This window comes from Podarcis muralis, chromosome 8 (genome assembly GCF_964188315.1).
Source record: "Podarcis muralis chromosome 8, rPodMur119.hap1.1, whole genome shotgun sequence".
Classification (NCBI taxonomy): domain Eukaryota; kingdom Metazoa; phylum Chordata; class Lepidosauria; order Squamata; family Lacertidae; genus Podarcis; species Podarcis muralis.
The window spans coordinates 83,627,310-83,645,577 of NC_135662.1; the positions used below are offsets into that span (position 1 = coordinate 83,627,310).

General features: G+C 45.2%; 1 protein-coding gene across 1 annotated transcript in view; it reads left to right on the forward strand.

Annotated features, from left to right (window-relative positions):
- ADAMTS16 (ADAM metallopeptidase with thrombospondin type 1 motif 16) overlaps positions 1-18,268 on the forward strand; it is a 94,759-nt gene that overhangs the window by 33,308 nt on the left and 43,183 nt on the right. The window contains exons 12-14 of the mRNA XM_077933422.1: positions 10,464-10,612; positions 14,131-14,303; positions 15,691-15,821. Coding sequence (XP_077789548.1) covers positions 10,464-10,612; positions 14,131-14,303; positions 15,691-15,821 — 453 coding nt within the window. The remainder of the gene's footprint in view (positions 1-10,463; positions 10,613-14,130; positions 14,304-15,690; positions 15,822-18,268) is intronic.

The window sequence follows — 18,268 nt, forward strand, 5'->3', positions numbered from 1 at the left end:
GTAATTCTAATATTTCAAGGCCCAATTAAAATATTCATTGTTGCCATGTTGCTGCCATTAAAAATTGGCTGCTGATCAGGATTCCCCACTACTGTGAAAATGTTTTATCTACTGAAAAGGATCCAATAGATTACTGGGGGGGGGCACATTAGCATCACTGGGCCCTAGGTGGAGCTTCAGGCATTCAACCACCATTTTGATAGCAGCCACACCACAAGGAAAACTCTCTTCCATACCCTATACTGTTTCTGCCTCCTCGTTGCTTCTCTACCCTCCCAATCTCCTGAGATCTACTAAGCTATTCATTTAAGTAACACCATTTAGTCACTAGGGGTACAAACTTCAAATTATGTGTGGGCCACTTTTACATTTTAGTAACACAAGGTGGCCATGCTGTTAACTCCGAGGGTGTGTTTTTCTTTCCAAATTAACCAGCCCCCCCCCCATTCATTCTGTATTAATAAGCAATTGTGTTGTGCTTTTTAAGTGTTAATGTGAGGTACAGGTTGGCACCCTGATGGAGAAGGGAAGGGTGCTCAAACCCTACTGTTTACACTAGAAAGGTGCCCGATTTGTACTCTTATTCAAGGAAATCTGGGAGACCCGATTCAGCCTAGGTCTATAGTGGGGAGCAAAGGGTTGAAGGTCACCTCCTTCCCTCACCAGAATCTCGACACTTAAAAAAACCCCACTATTCATTTGTTGTTGTTTAGTCATTTAGTCGTGTCCGACTCTTCGAGACCCCATGGACCAAAGCACGCCAGGCACTCCTGTCTTCCACTGCCTCCCGCAGTTTGGTCAAACTCATGCTAGTAGCTTCGAGAACACTGTCCAACCATCTCGTCCTCTGTCGTCTCCTTCTCCTTGTGCCCTCCATCTTTCCCAACGTCAGGGTCTTTTCCAGGGAGTCTTCTCTTCTCATGAGGTGGCCAAAGTATTGGAGCCTCAGCTTCACGATCTGTCCTTCCAGTGAGCACTCAGGGCTGATTTCCTTCAGAATGGAGAGGTTCGATCTTCTTGCAGTCCATGGGACTCTCAAGAGTCTCCTCCAGCACCATAATTCAAAAGCATCCATTCTTCGGCGATCAGCCTTCTTTATGGTCTAGCTCTCACTTCCATGCGCCCCTACTGGGAAAACCATAGCTTTAACTATACGGACCTTTGTTGGCAAGGTGATGTCTCTGCTTTTTAAGATGCTGTCTAGGTTTGCCACTATTCATAGAGTTGCTAATTTTAGTGTAAATTCATGCCAGTGCTAATTGCACAAATGGTGCCGTATTTAATTTGGCCCTGCTGCAAAACTGCCACCACCTCTTGCCACACTCCCCTATGGAGAGGAAGAGCAACGCGGACCTGGTGATGCAGGGATTTTTTGTCTCCCCTCTTCACATTTTTGATGGGCTTTGTGTGGCTTACATGTTTCCATAAAGAGGTGAGAAAGGGCTGCAGATAATCCACTAATCCAAACAGATTAACGTAGTTGATCTCTTTAGCGATGACTCGAAGGAGGGATAGCTCCAGTTCCTAGAAGAAGAAATATCATATCACTCTCCTTTTCCAAACTGAACTGTTGAGTCATTTGACTCCAGACTAGATTTTAAGGATATCATACACAAAGCACTTGTCAAGATGAATGCAGACAGACACAGTTTAAGATCTTCACATCAAAGTGAACATGTGCTTTTAGGTTAAATTGGGTGTAATCCTGACTGACATCCCCAAGAGAAGTGGTGGGTGCAGTTTTCATTTTATTTTTGTCCAAGAATAACAGGCAGGGACAATTAATCTCAAATAGATTACTTCACCTATAAATCAGATGGTATACGATGTACAGTCCATTTGCTCCCCTTGCTGAATTCTCCTGTTTTCAGTTTCTAAAGTTTCACTTGCCGTAAATCGTAACTCATTCTCAAAGCAAAAGGGGGCCATGCCTGAGATTAATCCATAACAATAACAGAGAAATCTAACGAGGTGGCTGTGGATAGTTACTTTGAAATGTAAGAATACCAGTAAAGGTAATTCACAGACAGAAGCAGGCTTGTGCGTTCATCCAAATACAGAAGTTACATATCAGAACTGTAGTACTTTCAAACGGATGAACATTCTAATGTACTTCCCTAACCGGAATGCACAGATTGGCCATAATGGAAAATGCCTGCGTACAGCTGTACACCTGAAACATGTTCACCATCTCTGATCCATGCACAGAATCCTGCTTCCGCGCATGGATTACCATCTCTGGATCAGGGCGCATGTGCTACACAGAAGGCATTCACAGCAGAATTATATTAGCAAGCTTTCTCAGTATTTCTTCATCTTACATTTTACATATGAAGAGTCAGTTACGGGTGCGAGTCCTGCTGAAATTTAGAAAGGCCGTTTTGTATGTTGGGTACAGTGAGTAAAACCAATGGATTTCATTTCTTCCATTCATGGCTCGCCTCCCCCTGCTCTCTCTACCAGTCCAGCGCATAATAATAATATTTATTATTTATTATTTATTATTTATTATTTATTATTTATTATTTATTATTTATTATTTATTATTTATTATTTATTATTTATTATTTATTATTTATTATTTATTATTTATTATTTATACCCTGCCCATCTGCCTGGGTTTGCCAAGCCACTCTGGGCAGCTCTCAACAGAATATTAAAAGCGCAATAAAACATCAAACATTAAAAACTTCCCCAAACAGGGTTGCCTTCAGATGTCTTCTAAAAGTCAGATACAGTAGCACCTTGGCTTATGTTACTCTTGGGTAACGTAAACTTCAGGTTGCGAAAGTGGCAAACCCGGAAGTGTTTCGCCCCACGCGCATGCGCAGAAGCGCTTTACCGCACCACATGCATGCACAGAAGCAGTCTGCCACTGTGTGTGCATGTGCAGAAGCGGTCCTTATGCTTGCGGAAACCTCAGGATCTGACCAGAGCTTCGGAACAGATCCCGTCCACAACTGGAAGTACCACTGCAGTTGTTTATTTCCTTGACATCTGATAGGAGGGCATTCCACAACGCAAGCACCACTGCCAAGAAGGCCCTCTGCCTGGTTCCCTGTAACCTCACTTCTCACAGTGAGGAAATCGCCAGAAGGCCTTCAGAGCTGGTCCTCAGTGTCTGGGCTGAACATTCAGTGTCACTACTGAATGTTTACTGATGCAAAATCTCCTGAATTCCTCACTCCTATTTTGGCTAAGTCAAAGTGGTAGTGTGAGAGGCCTACATCTTCATACAGGATTGTATGGGTGTATGCGTGAGTTACACATTATGACTGATGAGCAAAGGCAAGCCATGTCTGGAAGTGAAGCAACTTGCCCTGAACCTATCTCCTTGTTGTGTCTTGGTGTCACCCACTTTGCCTCAGACATGTACATTTTGTGCCAGCGATGGGGGACCTGTGGCCCTTCAGATGTTGTCAGACTCCAGCTCCCACCAACCCCAGCCAACATAGCCGATAATGAGGGATGGTCCGACAATATCTGGAGAGCCACATTTCTCCCCGGGACAAATAGTTCAGTTCTGGTGGAAACACATAAGCCTTCCCATGTGGAATGTAGCAGACTGGCTTGTCGATAGAGAGGGATTCCCTTTTGTGGCTTTGAAAGGAAGGGTATTTTTGATCTCACGTGCCAGGAACTTAGTTTTGTGGATGGGTGAGGGAACCTCCATGCAGTGGATTGCAAATAGCTTTCATTGTATTTCTGAAGGGAGAGGCAATTGGAGGCAAACTTCCCTGGACTTTGATTCGCTGCTCCTAGCATTGTGCAATTGCATAGGAGTTTTGGAACCAAACTCTTCAGATAATTTTAAAAAATTGTGGCTTTATCAACTGCCAGTGGATTTCTTTAGGATTACTTTTTTAAGTTATCCTTATCATATTCTAATGAAATCACATATGGAAGTAGTTTATCCAACATTAGCAACTGAAATGGCAAAGATACAGAAATCTCCAGTTCTACCACTGATTGATGAGTGGATTCTGGGATGTTGGGAAATAATCAGGTTAAGTGAATGATTAAAAAATTGTGAGAATTGGAGTCAGCCGGCTAATCAATAGCAGCTTTCTATCTAAGTGGATTAAATCCATACTATCTTGGGCAGTGTTAGATAGTATAGAATTATTGCTTTCTCCTTTTAGATAGTGATGGCAGTATGTTAAATAATCTTGGATATTTCCCCTTATATTAATTTTATATTTATTTTATATTATAATACTACACAGATGATCACAAATAACTTATTTCCTATTGTTTATAATGAATCTTTTCTAAGCATGATTGAGGGTTCATCCAGACTTTCTTTTGTGTTTGTTTCCTGGCGCTTTCTCCTCACATTTTATCACCGAATCAGAGCAAACAGGTTTTCAGTATTCTGACACTTGCTCCAGTTCAGCACTAGAGAGCGAGTTTTCCCAGGAACCTTTAAAGTGCATATCTGTTCCTGGAAAGCACAGTGCCGAAGGAAGTTGAGGGGAAGCCTAAGTTTGGATCTACCAGAACTGTTTTAAAGAGAAGTAAACCTTCTTGGATAGCAACTTGTGAGGGCAGCTTCCCTTCTGGGGATTTCCAAGGTCGATCATGGAGAACCTGTGGCCCTCTAAATGTTACTGGACTACAGCTCCCATAATCCTTGGCCATTGGTCATGCTGCCTAGGACTGAGGAGTCAATCACATCTGGAGAGCCACAGTTTCTCTATTTCTGCCTTAGGCCCAGAACCAGATTATAGCCTGGTGCACCTCTGCTAGATGTTCTCTTAGGGTAGAGAAGCTAAATCATAAGTTTACTGATAATCAGACCCCATTTCTGCCTTTCCTGGAGAGACATGACTATCTGCCAAGGCAGGGTTGTGCCTACATTATTCCTGATAACTTCTACCCTTGTGGTTTGTGAGGAATCCCATGGTTGTGTCCTAGCCTGCAATGCCCAGGTTGCTAGGTAAAGGGACCCCTGACAGTTAAGTCCAGTCACGAACGACTCTGGGGTTGCGGCGCTCATCTCACTTTACAGGCCAAGGAAGCTGGCATTTGTCCGCTTCCACAGTTTTTCCGGGTCATGTGGTCAGCATGACTAAGCCGCTTCTGGCGAAGCCAGAGTAGCGCACAGAAACGCCGTTTACCTTCCCGCCGGAGTGGTACCTATTTATCTACTTGCACTTTGACGTGCTTTCGAACTGCTAGGTTGCAGGAGCAGGGAGCAAACAACAGGAGCTCAACCCGTTGCGGGGATTCGAACCACTGACCTTCTGATCAGCACGTTCTAGGCTCTGTGGTTTAACCCACAGCGCCACCCAGGTCCCTGGACCTGTCTGTGGGTCACTATAATTGTTTTATTGTCCTGGACCATTTCTGATTTTATGCTGTATATCTTTTGGAAGCCAGCTGCAGTGCAATCTTAACTGCTAGGTAGGCAGGAGCAGGGACCGAGCAACGGGAGCTAACCCCGTCGTGGGGCCTCGAACCGCCGACCTTCTGATCGGCACGTCCAAGCGGCACAATGGTTTAAACCACAGCGCCACCCACATCCCACCCAGGTTGCTAGCATGATTCAAAACCTCACAAATCACCCTTATCACACTGGACTGAAAGTTACCAAGAGCAGCATGAGAGCAATCAAAAGATGGTAGCAACCTCACCACTCCAGGTAACATATGAATGAGGCCAGAGAACTCAACAGAGAAATTTGCAGATGGGCAAAAGGACCTGAAGAGCAGTGGGACAAGGGCACCCAAATCCTGGAGCTTTTTCAGATCAGCAGCCACTGTGTTGCCTTCTATTTTATTCCTGGAATTTGAGCAGGATGGTCTAGTCGAATGCTGCAGACAGCCCACCCCCTTTCCAAGATTTAGCTTTCCTTTTGAACTCTGATTCATTGCTGACTAAGCTTTTTTTAAAAAGGGTCGTAAATTAGAGATGTCAACGAAGCAAGACAGTGACAGCAAAGCCCCTTTTTAAGACCATGATCTGAAGCCAGAAATACTTTAGCGGGAGTAACTTGAATATTCAGCTTGATTGGTGGTTAACAAGGGCACAGAACACCAAAGGGAAACAAGTGTGCATTTGTAGATCTTTATAATTCTTTACATTGAAAAATGGCAGGATGCATGTATTGGCTTTTTTTAAAAAAAAAGAAAGAAAGAAAATGTCAGTAATAACCTTGTTGCACAGTTCCCAGCTAAGGGAAAACAGAATCCCTTTTCTCCATGCAATGAGGGAAGCTCACTGTACACTTCAGAACTGTGCATAATCTGAAATCATGAAAGGAGTTCAGTGGACTTTTCAATGCAGACTTCTACCTTCAATGCATGGAGAATAGGAAGCCTGAGCAATAATAATAATAATAATAATAATAATAATAATAATAATAATAATAATAATAATAATAATTTATTTATACCCCACCCATCTGGCTGAGTTTCCCCAGCCACTCTGGGCAGCTCACAATCAAATGTTAAAAACAGTACAGCATTAAATATTAAAAACTTCCCTGAACAGGGCTGCCTTCAGATGTCTTTTAAAGATAGGATAGCTGCTTATTTCCAAGGCATGTGGCAGAGGTGGTGGACCTTTCTAGTGTATCTCCACTGATTCTAATCACATGAGAAGAAGAACTTCTGCTTGGGCCACCAGGCAGATATTCTAAAGTGCTGAATGTGGCAATACCACATCTCACCCCACATTTCTTTGCAAAACATTACCTGAGGGGTGATGTGTAAGGAGCAGCAGCAGCCACACACATCTTCCCAAAAACCTAGGCAGGGTGTCAATTTCATTTCTCATTTTCCCAGTTCTCACTTCTGAATCAACTTCTGATTTTCTTTTTTAAGCCCTCAAGAAAATCCATCAGCATTTTAGCATGAATACCTCCGAACATTCACATCTTTATAGGCAGTTTTTCCTAATCTATACATTTTTGCAGATCGATTCTCCCTATTATAATATATTTTTGTACACTGTTTTCACTACGTGTTTTTGTGGACACTTTATCCCAGTATATGCATTTTGGGGCATATTAGTTGCCTGGAGAACTGCATTGCAAAATTCAGGGACATGTGACTTTTAAAGGTAAAGGTACCCCCTGACCGTTACCGTGACCGACTCTGGGGTTGCGGTGCTCATCTCACTCTATAGGCCGAGGGAGCCGGCGTTTGTCCGCAGACAGCTTCCAGGTCATGTGGCCAGCATGACCAAGCCACTTCTGGCAAACCAGAGCAGCGCACGGAAACGCCGTTTACCTTCCCGCCCTATTTATTTACTTGCACTTTGATGTGCTTTCGAACTGCTAGGTGGGCAGGAGCAGGGACTGAACAATGGGTGCTCACCCTGTCATGGGGCCTTGAACCACCGACTTTCTGATTGGCAAGCCCTAGGCTCTGTGGTTTATACCACAGCGCCACCCGCGTCCCTTCTCATGTGACTTTTAAAGGATGGCAAAGTTTCAGTTCTCAGATTGTTTCAGAAAGTGTGGATTGGTTAGATCCACCTTTGAATATGAACTTAAATCTAATTTCTACCTCCATCCCTACCCACAGATTGCTGGTGTAGATACATCTCATTTGTTGTGGGGGGGGGGGAATAAAAACGAATGCCATTATTTATCCTGGATAAATAGTTTGGTGCCGTTTGGTTTGCTTACTTTCCTCATCAAAATCGTCAAACACCAAAAAGTGTGCTAACTTCCCAAGTGAAGGCTAGGAGACACTGAAATGGAACACACACTTGATTGTTTTGTCTCCTGGAAAAGCAGTGTGACCTTGGACATACAGTACTTTATCAAATTGTCCAGGTGTCTCAAAGGAAAGCATAAATCTTCAAAGGAGTTCATCAAAACACCCAAATTCTTGTGGTTTAACTTGTACCTCAGTCCTAGCAGGACTTCTGAAAGCTAAGAAATGCTCACAATGTATACAACCCATGTATAAATCTTGCATATCAGGGCTGTGATTCAGCAGCTAAGATTTGTGTTCCTATCTGGTGGTCTCTTGTATTTGCACATATGTCCTCTTTGGGGGCTCCTGTGTCGTTTCAATTAATGCACAAAGTGGGGGCACATTGTGGCACTAGGCTCCACCCCCCAACTTGTGTGTGCCTGTTGCATACCTATGAATATTGCCAATGAAGACATATAATGGTAGTAGGGTGTGCATGGATTCTGCTGCCCTACATGCACTCAGCACATTGCTGGGGGTAGATCTATGCTTGTAGAGTTTAGCACAGTGTAGCAGGAGCCTCTCTGGCAAATGCTCCCTTTCCACGCCCGGTGGAGCTTTTGTCTACAAACAGGGTGACAACTCCAGTCAGTACTAACCCCTTCCCTCCAGTTCACTGAGTCAGGATTCCTCAGTCCATAAATGAAGCAGGAGGGAGCTTCTAAAAAGCAGTATTGAGAAGTCAGAAAGTACCGTATTTTTCACACCATAGGACGCACTTTTTCCCTCCTAAAAAGCAAGGGAAAATGTGTGTGCGTCCTATGGAGCGAATGCAGGCTTTCGCTGAAGCCTGGAGAGTGAGAGGGGTCGGTGCGCACCGACCCCTCTCACTCTCCAGGCTTCAGGAAGCTATCCGCTAGCCGTGGGAGACCCAGCTCTCCCACAGCTAGCGGAGCGCTGCATTAATCCCGAAGCTTGGGGCGCGCGGAGCTCAGCGCGCCCCAAGCTTCTGGGTGCCGGCAAGGTCTCGCTAGCCCTGGGAGAGCCCTGCGACGTTGCGGGCTCTCCCAGGGCTAGCGAAGCGCCGCGCTAATCCCGAAGCTTGGGGCGCGCGGAGCTCAGCACGCCCCAAGCTTCTGGGTGCCGGCAAGGTCTGCTGCCTAGCCCTGGGAGAGCCCCGCGACGTTGCGGGGCTCTCCCAGGGCTAGCGAAGCGCCGCGCTAATCCCGAAGCTTGGGGCGCGCGGAGCTCAGCGCGCCCCAAGCTTCTGGGTGCCGGCAAGGTCTCGCTAGCCCTGGGAGAGCCCCGCGATGTTGCGGGGCTCTCCCAGGGCTAGCGAAGCGCCGCGCTAATCCCGAAGCTTGGGGCGCGCGGAGCTCAGCGCGCCCCAAGCTTCTGGGTGCTGGCAAGGTCTCGCTAGCCCTGGGAGAGCCCCGTGACGTTGCAGGGCTCTCCCAGGGCTAGCGAAGCGCCGCGCTAATCCCGAAGCTTGGGGCGCGCGGAGCTCAGCGCTCCCCAAGCTTCTGGGTGCCGGCAAGGTCTGCTGCCTGGCCCTGAAGCAGAGCGCCCCTCGCGCCAGGCATACATCCGCAGAGTGGGGAGGCTTGCAGGAGTTCCCCACAGGGCTCTTCACGCTGCGGATAGCAGCCTGCTGCCTGGCGGGTGGGGCGCCCTGAAGCAGAGCTCCCCGCCCGCCGGACAGACATCGGCCAGCCCCACAAGCTTGGGGACAGCAGGGAGGCGCAGCGCCACTATCCCGCTGTTCCTCGACCTGGTTCGGTTTTCCTGACCTGCTTTTGGGGGGGAAATAAAGGGGAAAATTTTTTCCTTTATTTCCCCCCCAAAAAACTAGGTGCGTCCTATGGTCCGGTGCGTCCAATCGTGCGAAAAATACGGTATTAAACAAAGTTTAAAACTGTGAGGTTGGGTGGGATAGATAATATAAGTGAGGTGGCTTCGTTGTTGTTGTTATTGTTGTTGTGTGTATATTTCATTTTAATACACCACACACAAAAAGGAAATATGAAGATAAATAAATATCCATCACTTCCTAACAACTAAGAAAAAGAAATAAAAAAAAAAAACAACAGCAACACCAATACATTGAATAGTGCTCATAATACATTTAACATAAAAATAACTTTTTTCTATATAGCTGACTTCCTGTCTACTCCTTACTTCTATTTCTCATCCGTTATTCACTGCCATATTATAATATGTTTTGGCTTTAGTGTTATTTATTCTATCCTAGGTTTCCCATCAAATTTAAAACTCCTACTGAAGTTATTCAAATGCTGCTACAGATTTCAAACTGTCATTACTATTTTTCAAATAAATTTTACAGACTTCCCATTCTGTAATAAATACTTCCTTTGATTTATTTTTTATTCTTTCTGATAAGTGGTCTAATTCTGCATATTCGGTCATTTTTTTTGGATCCACTCTGATCTAGAAGGGACTTTATCATTTTTCCAATTTGTCACAATGAGTATTCTTGCTGCAGCCATAGCGTAGAGAAAAAGTTCTTTTGATTTTTTAGGGATATCTGAGTCTGTGATTCCTAGTAGGTAAGCTTCTGGTTTTTTGCTGAAAGATATTTTTAACATTTTTTTTCCATTCGGAATGGATATCCTCCCAGAACGCCTTGATTTCTTTACATTGCCACCACATGTGTTAGAGGTTGTCTGGCTTTTCTTTACACCTGGCTTCTTTGTTGGTGAGACATGTGGTGCTGCAAACTCTTGATGCAAAATCATTTGTGCTTGAAAGTATGGAGCAATGAGCAAACATCCGCAAACACGTTATATGTTGCAGTGGTGCCGTGGAGGGCAGTGTGTCAAGTATGGAGATGAAGGGCCCAAGCCAACCCACGGACAGTGGTCAGAGTGGTCCCGGTGGTCATCGTGTTCCAGAACCTGCGGAGGAGGCATATCTCACCGAGAGCGAAATTGTACGAATCCAAGGTGACTGCGAGTTTCTTTTCTTCAAGTCTAAATGCGGTGGAATAAGCCAGATGTTGCAAAGCCATAATCATGGCTTTGCATCGCAAAACACAAGACTTGGGGCTTGTCCACACTTCTGCTTCTCCTGTGCCCAGAAACCACAGGTCCAAGTGGTTTTACCTTTGCCCCACCACTTTCCCGGGGAAACCCACTCTTTACTGCTAAACCAGAACAAACGTCAATCCACAGGGAACCTGATTGCAATTTGTTCCGATTTAGCACCAAACCGCGGGTTTTCCTGGGGGAAAGCAGCGGGGCAAGTGGAAGTATGGATGAGCCTTCTGTTTACCTCCATTTGAGACGTGTTGTGATACAGTTTTCCATAGTTCAGTAGCACAGCACACAATTTGCATTCATAAGATCCTAAGTTTCAGTCTCCAGGATCTTCAGTTAAAAGGATCTTGTTTAACAGGCTTGGGAAAGACATCTGCCTGAGAGCATGAAGAACTACTGCTAGTTGAATCAAACATCTCTGTGCCAAGTAGACCACTGATCTGACTGTGGGATGGGTTTTAATGGATAATTTATCTCATATGTGGGTTGAAGAGTTTCAAAATCCCATCCTTGGCAACAAAAGCATAGGAATTAGGCTTCAAAACCTTGTTCTGAGCTGGTTGTCCCTTCTTACCCTGCTTACTAAAGAATCAGGCAACAGCTAGTAAAGCAAGTTTAAAAATAAGATTTACTTACTTTATAATCATTCTTTAGTTTACAGCAACAGTAGCCAGAAAAAAAGTATGCAGGCAAAATACTTACCGTATTTTTCGCTCTATAAGACACACCAGACCATAAGACGCACCTAGTTTTTGGAGGAGGAGGAAAACAAGAAAAAAATTATTCTGAATCTCAGACGCCAGAACAGCAAGAGGGATCGCTGCGCAGTGAAAGCAGCGATCCCTCTTCCTGTTCTGGCTTCTGGCATAGCTGTGCAGCCCGCATTCGCTCCATAAGACGCACACACATTTCCCCTTACTTTTTAGGAGGGAAAAAGTGAGTGTTATAGAGCAAAAAATACGGTATATTTACATTTTAACCAGCTTCAGACATGTGCCTAAAACTGCAGCAAGCAGAGGCATGTCTGCATCCAAAGTTGGTCAAAGGAAGAGAGGGAGAGGAACAGGAAGTATTATATGCTCTTTCCTTTCCAGGAGAGGAAGGGAAATGACATAACACAGAATCCTCTCTAGCAATTGTATTTCTATGGTTTAAGTATCTGCCTACCAACAATACAGCTCTGTGGACCTAGCCACTTCTCATGCTAACTAGCAAGAGCGTGCATTTGTAAGGTTTGACTTCTAATGTACCTCACTGACAGCGTCACATGCTCCTCGGAAGGAGCAAAATTCAATGGGACTTACTTCTGTACTCCTTGGAGGAAGAGCACTATGGAGACATAAAAATAATCAATTTTTTAAAAAACGTTTGAGGGGAGGGTGTTTCCCATAACATGGAATCTCAGCAAATACATTTAAACAGCTAAGGAAATGTTTTAAAGCACACCCTTTCTCTGGGGAGCTATGCATAGCCTCCTACTTTATCTTCACAGGTTAAACTAAGGTACGGGTTAAACTGAGGGACAGTGACTTGCCCAAGGCCAAGCATTAGGCTTTGTGGCACCACAGCAATTTGAACCTGGGTCTCCCTAGGCCTATGTTCAGCCATAGCCAGTACTTCACGCTGGAGGTAGTTATTTGTTTCTGCTCCACAAAAGTTTAACCAGATGTTTTTAGGATGCTTTCTTGGCTTATCTTTGTTCGAAGCCAACTTCTTAACAATTTCCTTTAGCGTTCTGATGCTGAGAGTGCATTTCCATTGCACGGTATCTGCAAAACTGGCACGGTCATGTTCAGGCTGATTTCCAGAAAATGTAACAGAGGTTCCAGGCACCTTCAGAAAGGGCAGAGGGAATCACTCTGGCCAGTCTTGGCTAACTAATCAAAATAAGCACAGATGTTTGTTATTGAGCACATAAAGGTATATAAGGCCATATTGAAACTGCAGTCTGCTTGAATTTTAAGGATGTAAGAGATGGATATTATATTGTGTAAAATTAACTCCAGTAGAAGCCTGGTATGGTGGAATTGACTGTGCCCCTCCCAAGTTCAGATGAGGGGAGGTGCCGTATTTTCTTTTTACTGCTCCCTGATTTAAAACATACCCTACAAATGAAAAGAAAATAGCATGTCAGAGGTGAAGTTTGTGGTGCAGACTGCTCTGTGTAGGCTAATTTTGTATTTGCTGCAAGTTTGTTTTGTTTTTATGGTGTATTCACTTAGTCAAGTACACCTCATGTAGTAGAGTCTATTCTGCCACCTCAGTGTGCTAAATGTGTAGACCAGGTCTTAGACAAAGTCGGAGAGATGGATTCAAAAAGGGTGATCTAGTGATCAAGAATATCTGTACTGAAACTAGAAGCCCTTGTCTGCATCCTCCAACTAACGTCTGTATTCGATTGGAATAGGAACTTTCTCAGTATCACTTGACCTGTTCCGCCTACGCAATGTATTGTTGGTGCCAACTAGATGCTTGGTAATCGTGGCAGAAATATGCTACCAGACATTTGCCTGGTAGCTGGAGGATGTCTTCTCACTAGGGGGTAAACTTAGGATATAATATGATATGCATAATTGCAGTTCTCTGGGCTTATCATTTGACCTTCCCTTGGCACAAACAAGAATATTCTAAGTGCCTTAATGCAGTCTCCATCAAGCCATGAAGCACATTTAGCTTTGGAATGTACACATCCTTCAACTTTATTAAAATAGTTATGGGGGATTTCCACATTGACCTCAGACCTTGACACAGATGACTTTTTAAATGTTAATTTGTATAGGGTGTGATCTTGTAAGCAGCCTGCTTTTCCAGAATGCCTTCAGCAACTGAAGGGGACAGTGGGAATGAACCTGGGAACAAAAGCTTTCTGCAAGCTAGGAGCTGGTGTGGTTTTAGCGTAACTGAAGAAGGATCCAGTGAGATCTGAGCATATGACAATGAGAAGAGGGGGGCATCCTGTTCTTATTGGTGCAGTTTGACTTTGTTGTTAGCTCACCTGCACCTCAACTTGAGAGTACAGTGGTACCTCAGGTTACATACGCTTCAGGTTACAGACTCCACTAACCCAGAAATAGTGCTTCAGGTTAAGAACTTTGCTTCAGGATGAGAACAGAAATCGTGCTGCGGCAGTGCGGCGACAGCAGGAGGCCCCATTAGCTAAAGTGGTGCTTCAGGTTATGAACAGTTTCAGGTTAAGAACGGACCTCTGGAATGAATTAAGTACTTAACCTGAGGTACCACTGTACTGCAAGGAAGCCTGTACTGAATGCACTGAGGCTGATGGATTCAACTAAGCTGAAATCAAAATGTTGCTATGCGAATGGCTACTTTATCTTCTGCTTTGTGTTGGTTTATTCAAATACATGTTGTTAAAATGGTTAGCAGCTGATTTGAAGTAAGCTTCCTCCCCCACCTCAACATTGCAGACCGTCGCATGGAGGAAAGTTCTGCGAGGGTTCCTCTCGGATGTTGAAACTCTGCAACAGTCAGAAGTGCCCAAAGAACAGCATTGGCTTCAGAGCAGCCCAGTGTGCAGAATTCAACAGCAAGCGGTTCAGAGGATGGAACTACAAGTGGAAGCCTTACACTCAAGTAGCAGGTGAATTTAAATCTGTGATTTAAGATTCGGCTGTTTAAAGATATGGGCATGATTCCCCAATCAGGTGCACAATTGAAGATGCCTGGACATTCCGTGCAATGGAAGGAACATGTGGGGCTTCCGTATGTGACTTTGGTGGTTTCCACTCACCTCCAGGATCACAGTTTCTGCAGGACCAATTCAGCTGGGCTTTTAGACTACATATTACTGTATTTTTCTCTCTATACGACACACTTTTTCCCTCCTAAAAAGTAAGGGAAAATGTGTGTGCGTCTTATGGAGCGAATGCAGGCTGCACAGCTAAGCCAGAAGCCATAAGAGGGAGAGGGAGCGCTGCGGAGCGCTCCATCTCGCTGTTCTAGCTTCTGGCTTAGCTGTGCAAAGCCTCCGCAGGGCAGCGGGATGAAGGCACCCCGCTGCCCTGCGGAGGCTTCACAGGCTGTCCCAGAAGCCAGAACAGCGAGAGGGAGGGCTGCGCTGTGCAGCGCTCCAGCTCGTTGTTCTAGCTTTGGGCTTAGCTGCACAAAGCCTCCGCAGGGCAAAGCTAAACCAGCTAGAGGGAGTGCTGTGCAGCGCTCCCTCTAGCTATTCTAGCTTTTGGATAGCTCCCGCGAAGCCTCCGTAGGGCAGCGGGGTGAAGGCTCCCTGCTGTCCTGCGGAGGCTGCGCTGCTCTTGCAGGAAGTGGGGGGAGGGGACAGAGCAAGCGACTCTGTCCCTTCCCCCACCTCCCAGAAAAGCCCCCAAGAACCACGTTCCCTTTAAAGAGCGCACGGTTCTTGCGGGAGATGGGGGAAGGTACGGAGGGCAGCTTACCCGTGCGCAGCCTCTTCTGGGCAGGGGGAGCCTTCATCCCACTGCCCGGGAGAGGCTTCAGCAGCTATCCCATAAGCCAGAACAGCAAGAGGCTATCCCAGAAGCCAGATCCCTCTTGCTGTTCTGGCTTCTGGGATTCAGATTTTTTTTTCTTCTTGTTTCCTCCTCCCCAAACTAGGTGCGACTTATCGTCTGGTGCGTCCTATAGAGCGAAAAATACGGTATTTTCTCTTTGGGCTCATCCACACTTCCGTTTGTCCCGCGATTTCTAGGTATGGGTCGGAGAAGTTGCATTTTTGTTCCGCAGCTTTCCCCAGGAAAACCCACTGCTTACTGCTGAATTGGAACAAACGTCAATCGGTTTTTGTGCAGGTTGACGGAAGAACTTGCGGTGCAAATGGAAGTGTGGATGATCCTTTCTCATAAATCGTGCAAACATGACCTCTGCTTCATCAGATACCTTGTTTTAAAATCACATGAGGGTTATTTTACCCTAATTTCTCTGTGCTCAACCCCCATCCCAAGCAATAGTCCAATGGACAAAAATAAAGGTATGTTGTGTTTGCATTTCAGATCAAGACTTGTGCAAGCTGTACTGTATTGCAGAAGGCTTTGATTTCTTCTTTTCTCTGTCGAACAAAGTAAAAGACGGGACGCCCTGCTTGGAAGATAGCCCTAATGTCTGTATAGATGGGATTTGTGAGGTAATAATGAAATAAGGTACTCTATTTTGCCATTCACTCAACATTCCTTACTTGTAATAAACAATGAAGGCAAAGTGTGACGTCTGATTACCTTTCATTTTATGTTGTTCAAGAGGGAGGGGTAAAATGTCAGGCTGGAATTGGACGATGCAGGAGTTGCATGTGGCTGATGCCAAAAACATCGGCAACAGTCTCATCTTCCTCTCTTCTACCCTCCGGTCAACATCTAGCAATACAAAAGGATGCAGGCAGCAAAGCGAAGTGTCAAGAGGGTGAATGACAACATGGTATACATGTTGTATTCCAAAATGCTATCTGGAGTGAAAGGAAGAGGCAAGTCAGGGTCGCTATTTTGGTGACAGTTGTGTTTTCCCCAAAACTACTGGTTCTGGTCTCAGGAAATGAAATATGGCTTGGAAGCTTCAGTTGTCCTAATCAATAGATCAGTCGACTATGACTGTTTAATCCTGTGTGCATTTAGGGTTTAGATGGTAAGGTAGCGCCATATGGTTTTCTGCCCTGATCATGTATAGCCAGGGATGCAATGTTGCTCTAATTTTTAGAACAAGAAACTAGATATGGGGAAGTGAGGTAGAAGAGGAGAAAGGTTTTACACCTTCTCTTGTGTTCCAGTTTTGGTGTAAAGATCGGGCCAAAGATTAGCTCTCTAAAACCTGCTTTATGGTGAAATCAGTGGGGCTTACTTCTAAGTAAACAGGCATAGGGCCTGGCTTTAGTTGAATTAATTGGTTAGGCCTAATTTGGATACAGGCACACTTTTTTTGTCTTTGGAAGCTATTTTGGTTCAAGTGTATTGATGTAGTATAGAATTGCAATATTGCTATGTGTATCGTAATCTCCGAACAGTAGGAGATCTCAGGGTTCCCGGCGCATCGCTTGGGTTTGGTTTCCGTGGCATGACAGTTACTAGAGGTTGCTGGCATTTTGTATGAGAGGTTTATTTATGCTCCTATACAGATTGAGCATAAGATGGAAAGTTCATAATGTTAATGCTCCCACAGATCCTGCTCTCACATTAGGTTTGGCGATGGGGGAGTGGTCAACCCCATACCACTTGGTTCTGTGCAAGGAACGAGTCAGGCCTCTCTCCAATTCACCTCCAGTCCCCAAACTGACAGCCCTTTGTTCTCTTTCAGACATAGACACCTTGCTGTCATCATCTTTAGCCAGGGGAGGGGGGAGGGGGAGGCCTGTTCACCTTTCAAAAGGGTCTCCAACTACTGGTTTCCATGACGATTCATTGCCCTAGCTTACATTGCAAAACAGATATTTAACAAACCTGGCTATCTACTTAACAAAGAAACTGGTCTGGCCATTTTAGCAGTCCCTTTCTGTACGGAATCCAGTCTTACATCTGTAAAAGCACAGGATTGGAAGGAAACCACAAAAACCCGTTCAGATCTAACCCTGCTCTCATTACAATACTAAATATGGCCTCTCCTTCTAAAAATGAATTAAAGATGGCCTTGGAGAGGAACGTAGTTGCTCATTCTTGTTCCTTTTTGAGAATGCAACGATACTCGATTTCCATTGAAATAATAAAAGTCTGCAATCCCAACCCCACTTACTTGGGAGAATGCCCAACTGAATTTGGTAGGACTCACTTCTGAATAGACGGGGTTAAGATTGCGCTGCAACTGGCTTCCAAAGATATACAGCATAACATAAGAAATAGTCCAGGACAAGAAAAAAAATTACAGTGACCCACAGACAGGTCCAGGGACGTGGGTGGCGCTGTGGGTTAAACCACAGAGCCTAGAACGTGCTGATCAGAAGGTCGGTGGTTCGAATCCCCGCAAAACGGGGTGAGCTCCCGTTGTTTGGTCCCTGCTCCTGCAACCTAGCAGTTCGAAAGCACGTCAAAGTGCAAGTAGATAAATAGGTACCGCTCTGGCAGGAAGGTAAACGGCGTTTTCGTGTGCTGCTCTGGTTCACCAGAAGTGGCTTAGTCATGCTGGCCACATGACCCAGAAGCTGTACGCCGGCTCCCTCGGCCAATAAAGCGAGATGAGAACCACAACCCCAGAGTCGGTCATGACTGGACCTAATGGTCAGGGGTCCCTTTACCTTTCCCTTTACAGACAGGTCCAGCAAAAACTTCAGCGACAGTTTTCCCTCAAGGAATTCATTTTTTTCCTTTCCTCCAGCCACTTTCAGTGTTGGAACAGGGCTGAGAAGAGAAGCTATGGATTGGGGAAGCCCTGGCGTGAGCTGGTAAAAAAAGAAGCAGCAGAAATTGGCTGTCCCTGCTTTAAATTGTCAGTAAGGTGTTGACCCCTTCTTGTTTTTTATTGTTCCACTTTTATTCTGCCACTCCACCCAGAGGGCATGAAGAGGCCATTGGGCCTATTGTGGAGAGTTACAGAATGCGGGGGGGAGGAAGAGAGATTCCACATGTCAACATAGTTTCATATTATGAGCAATAA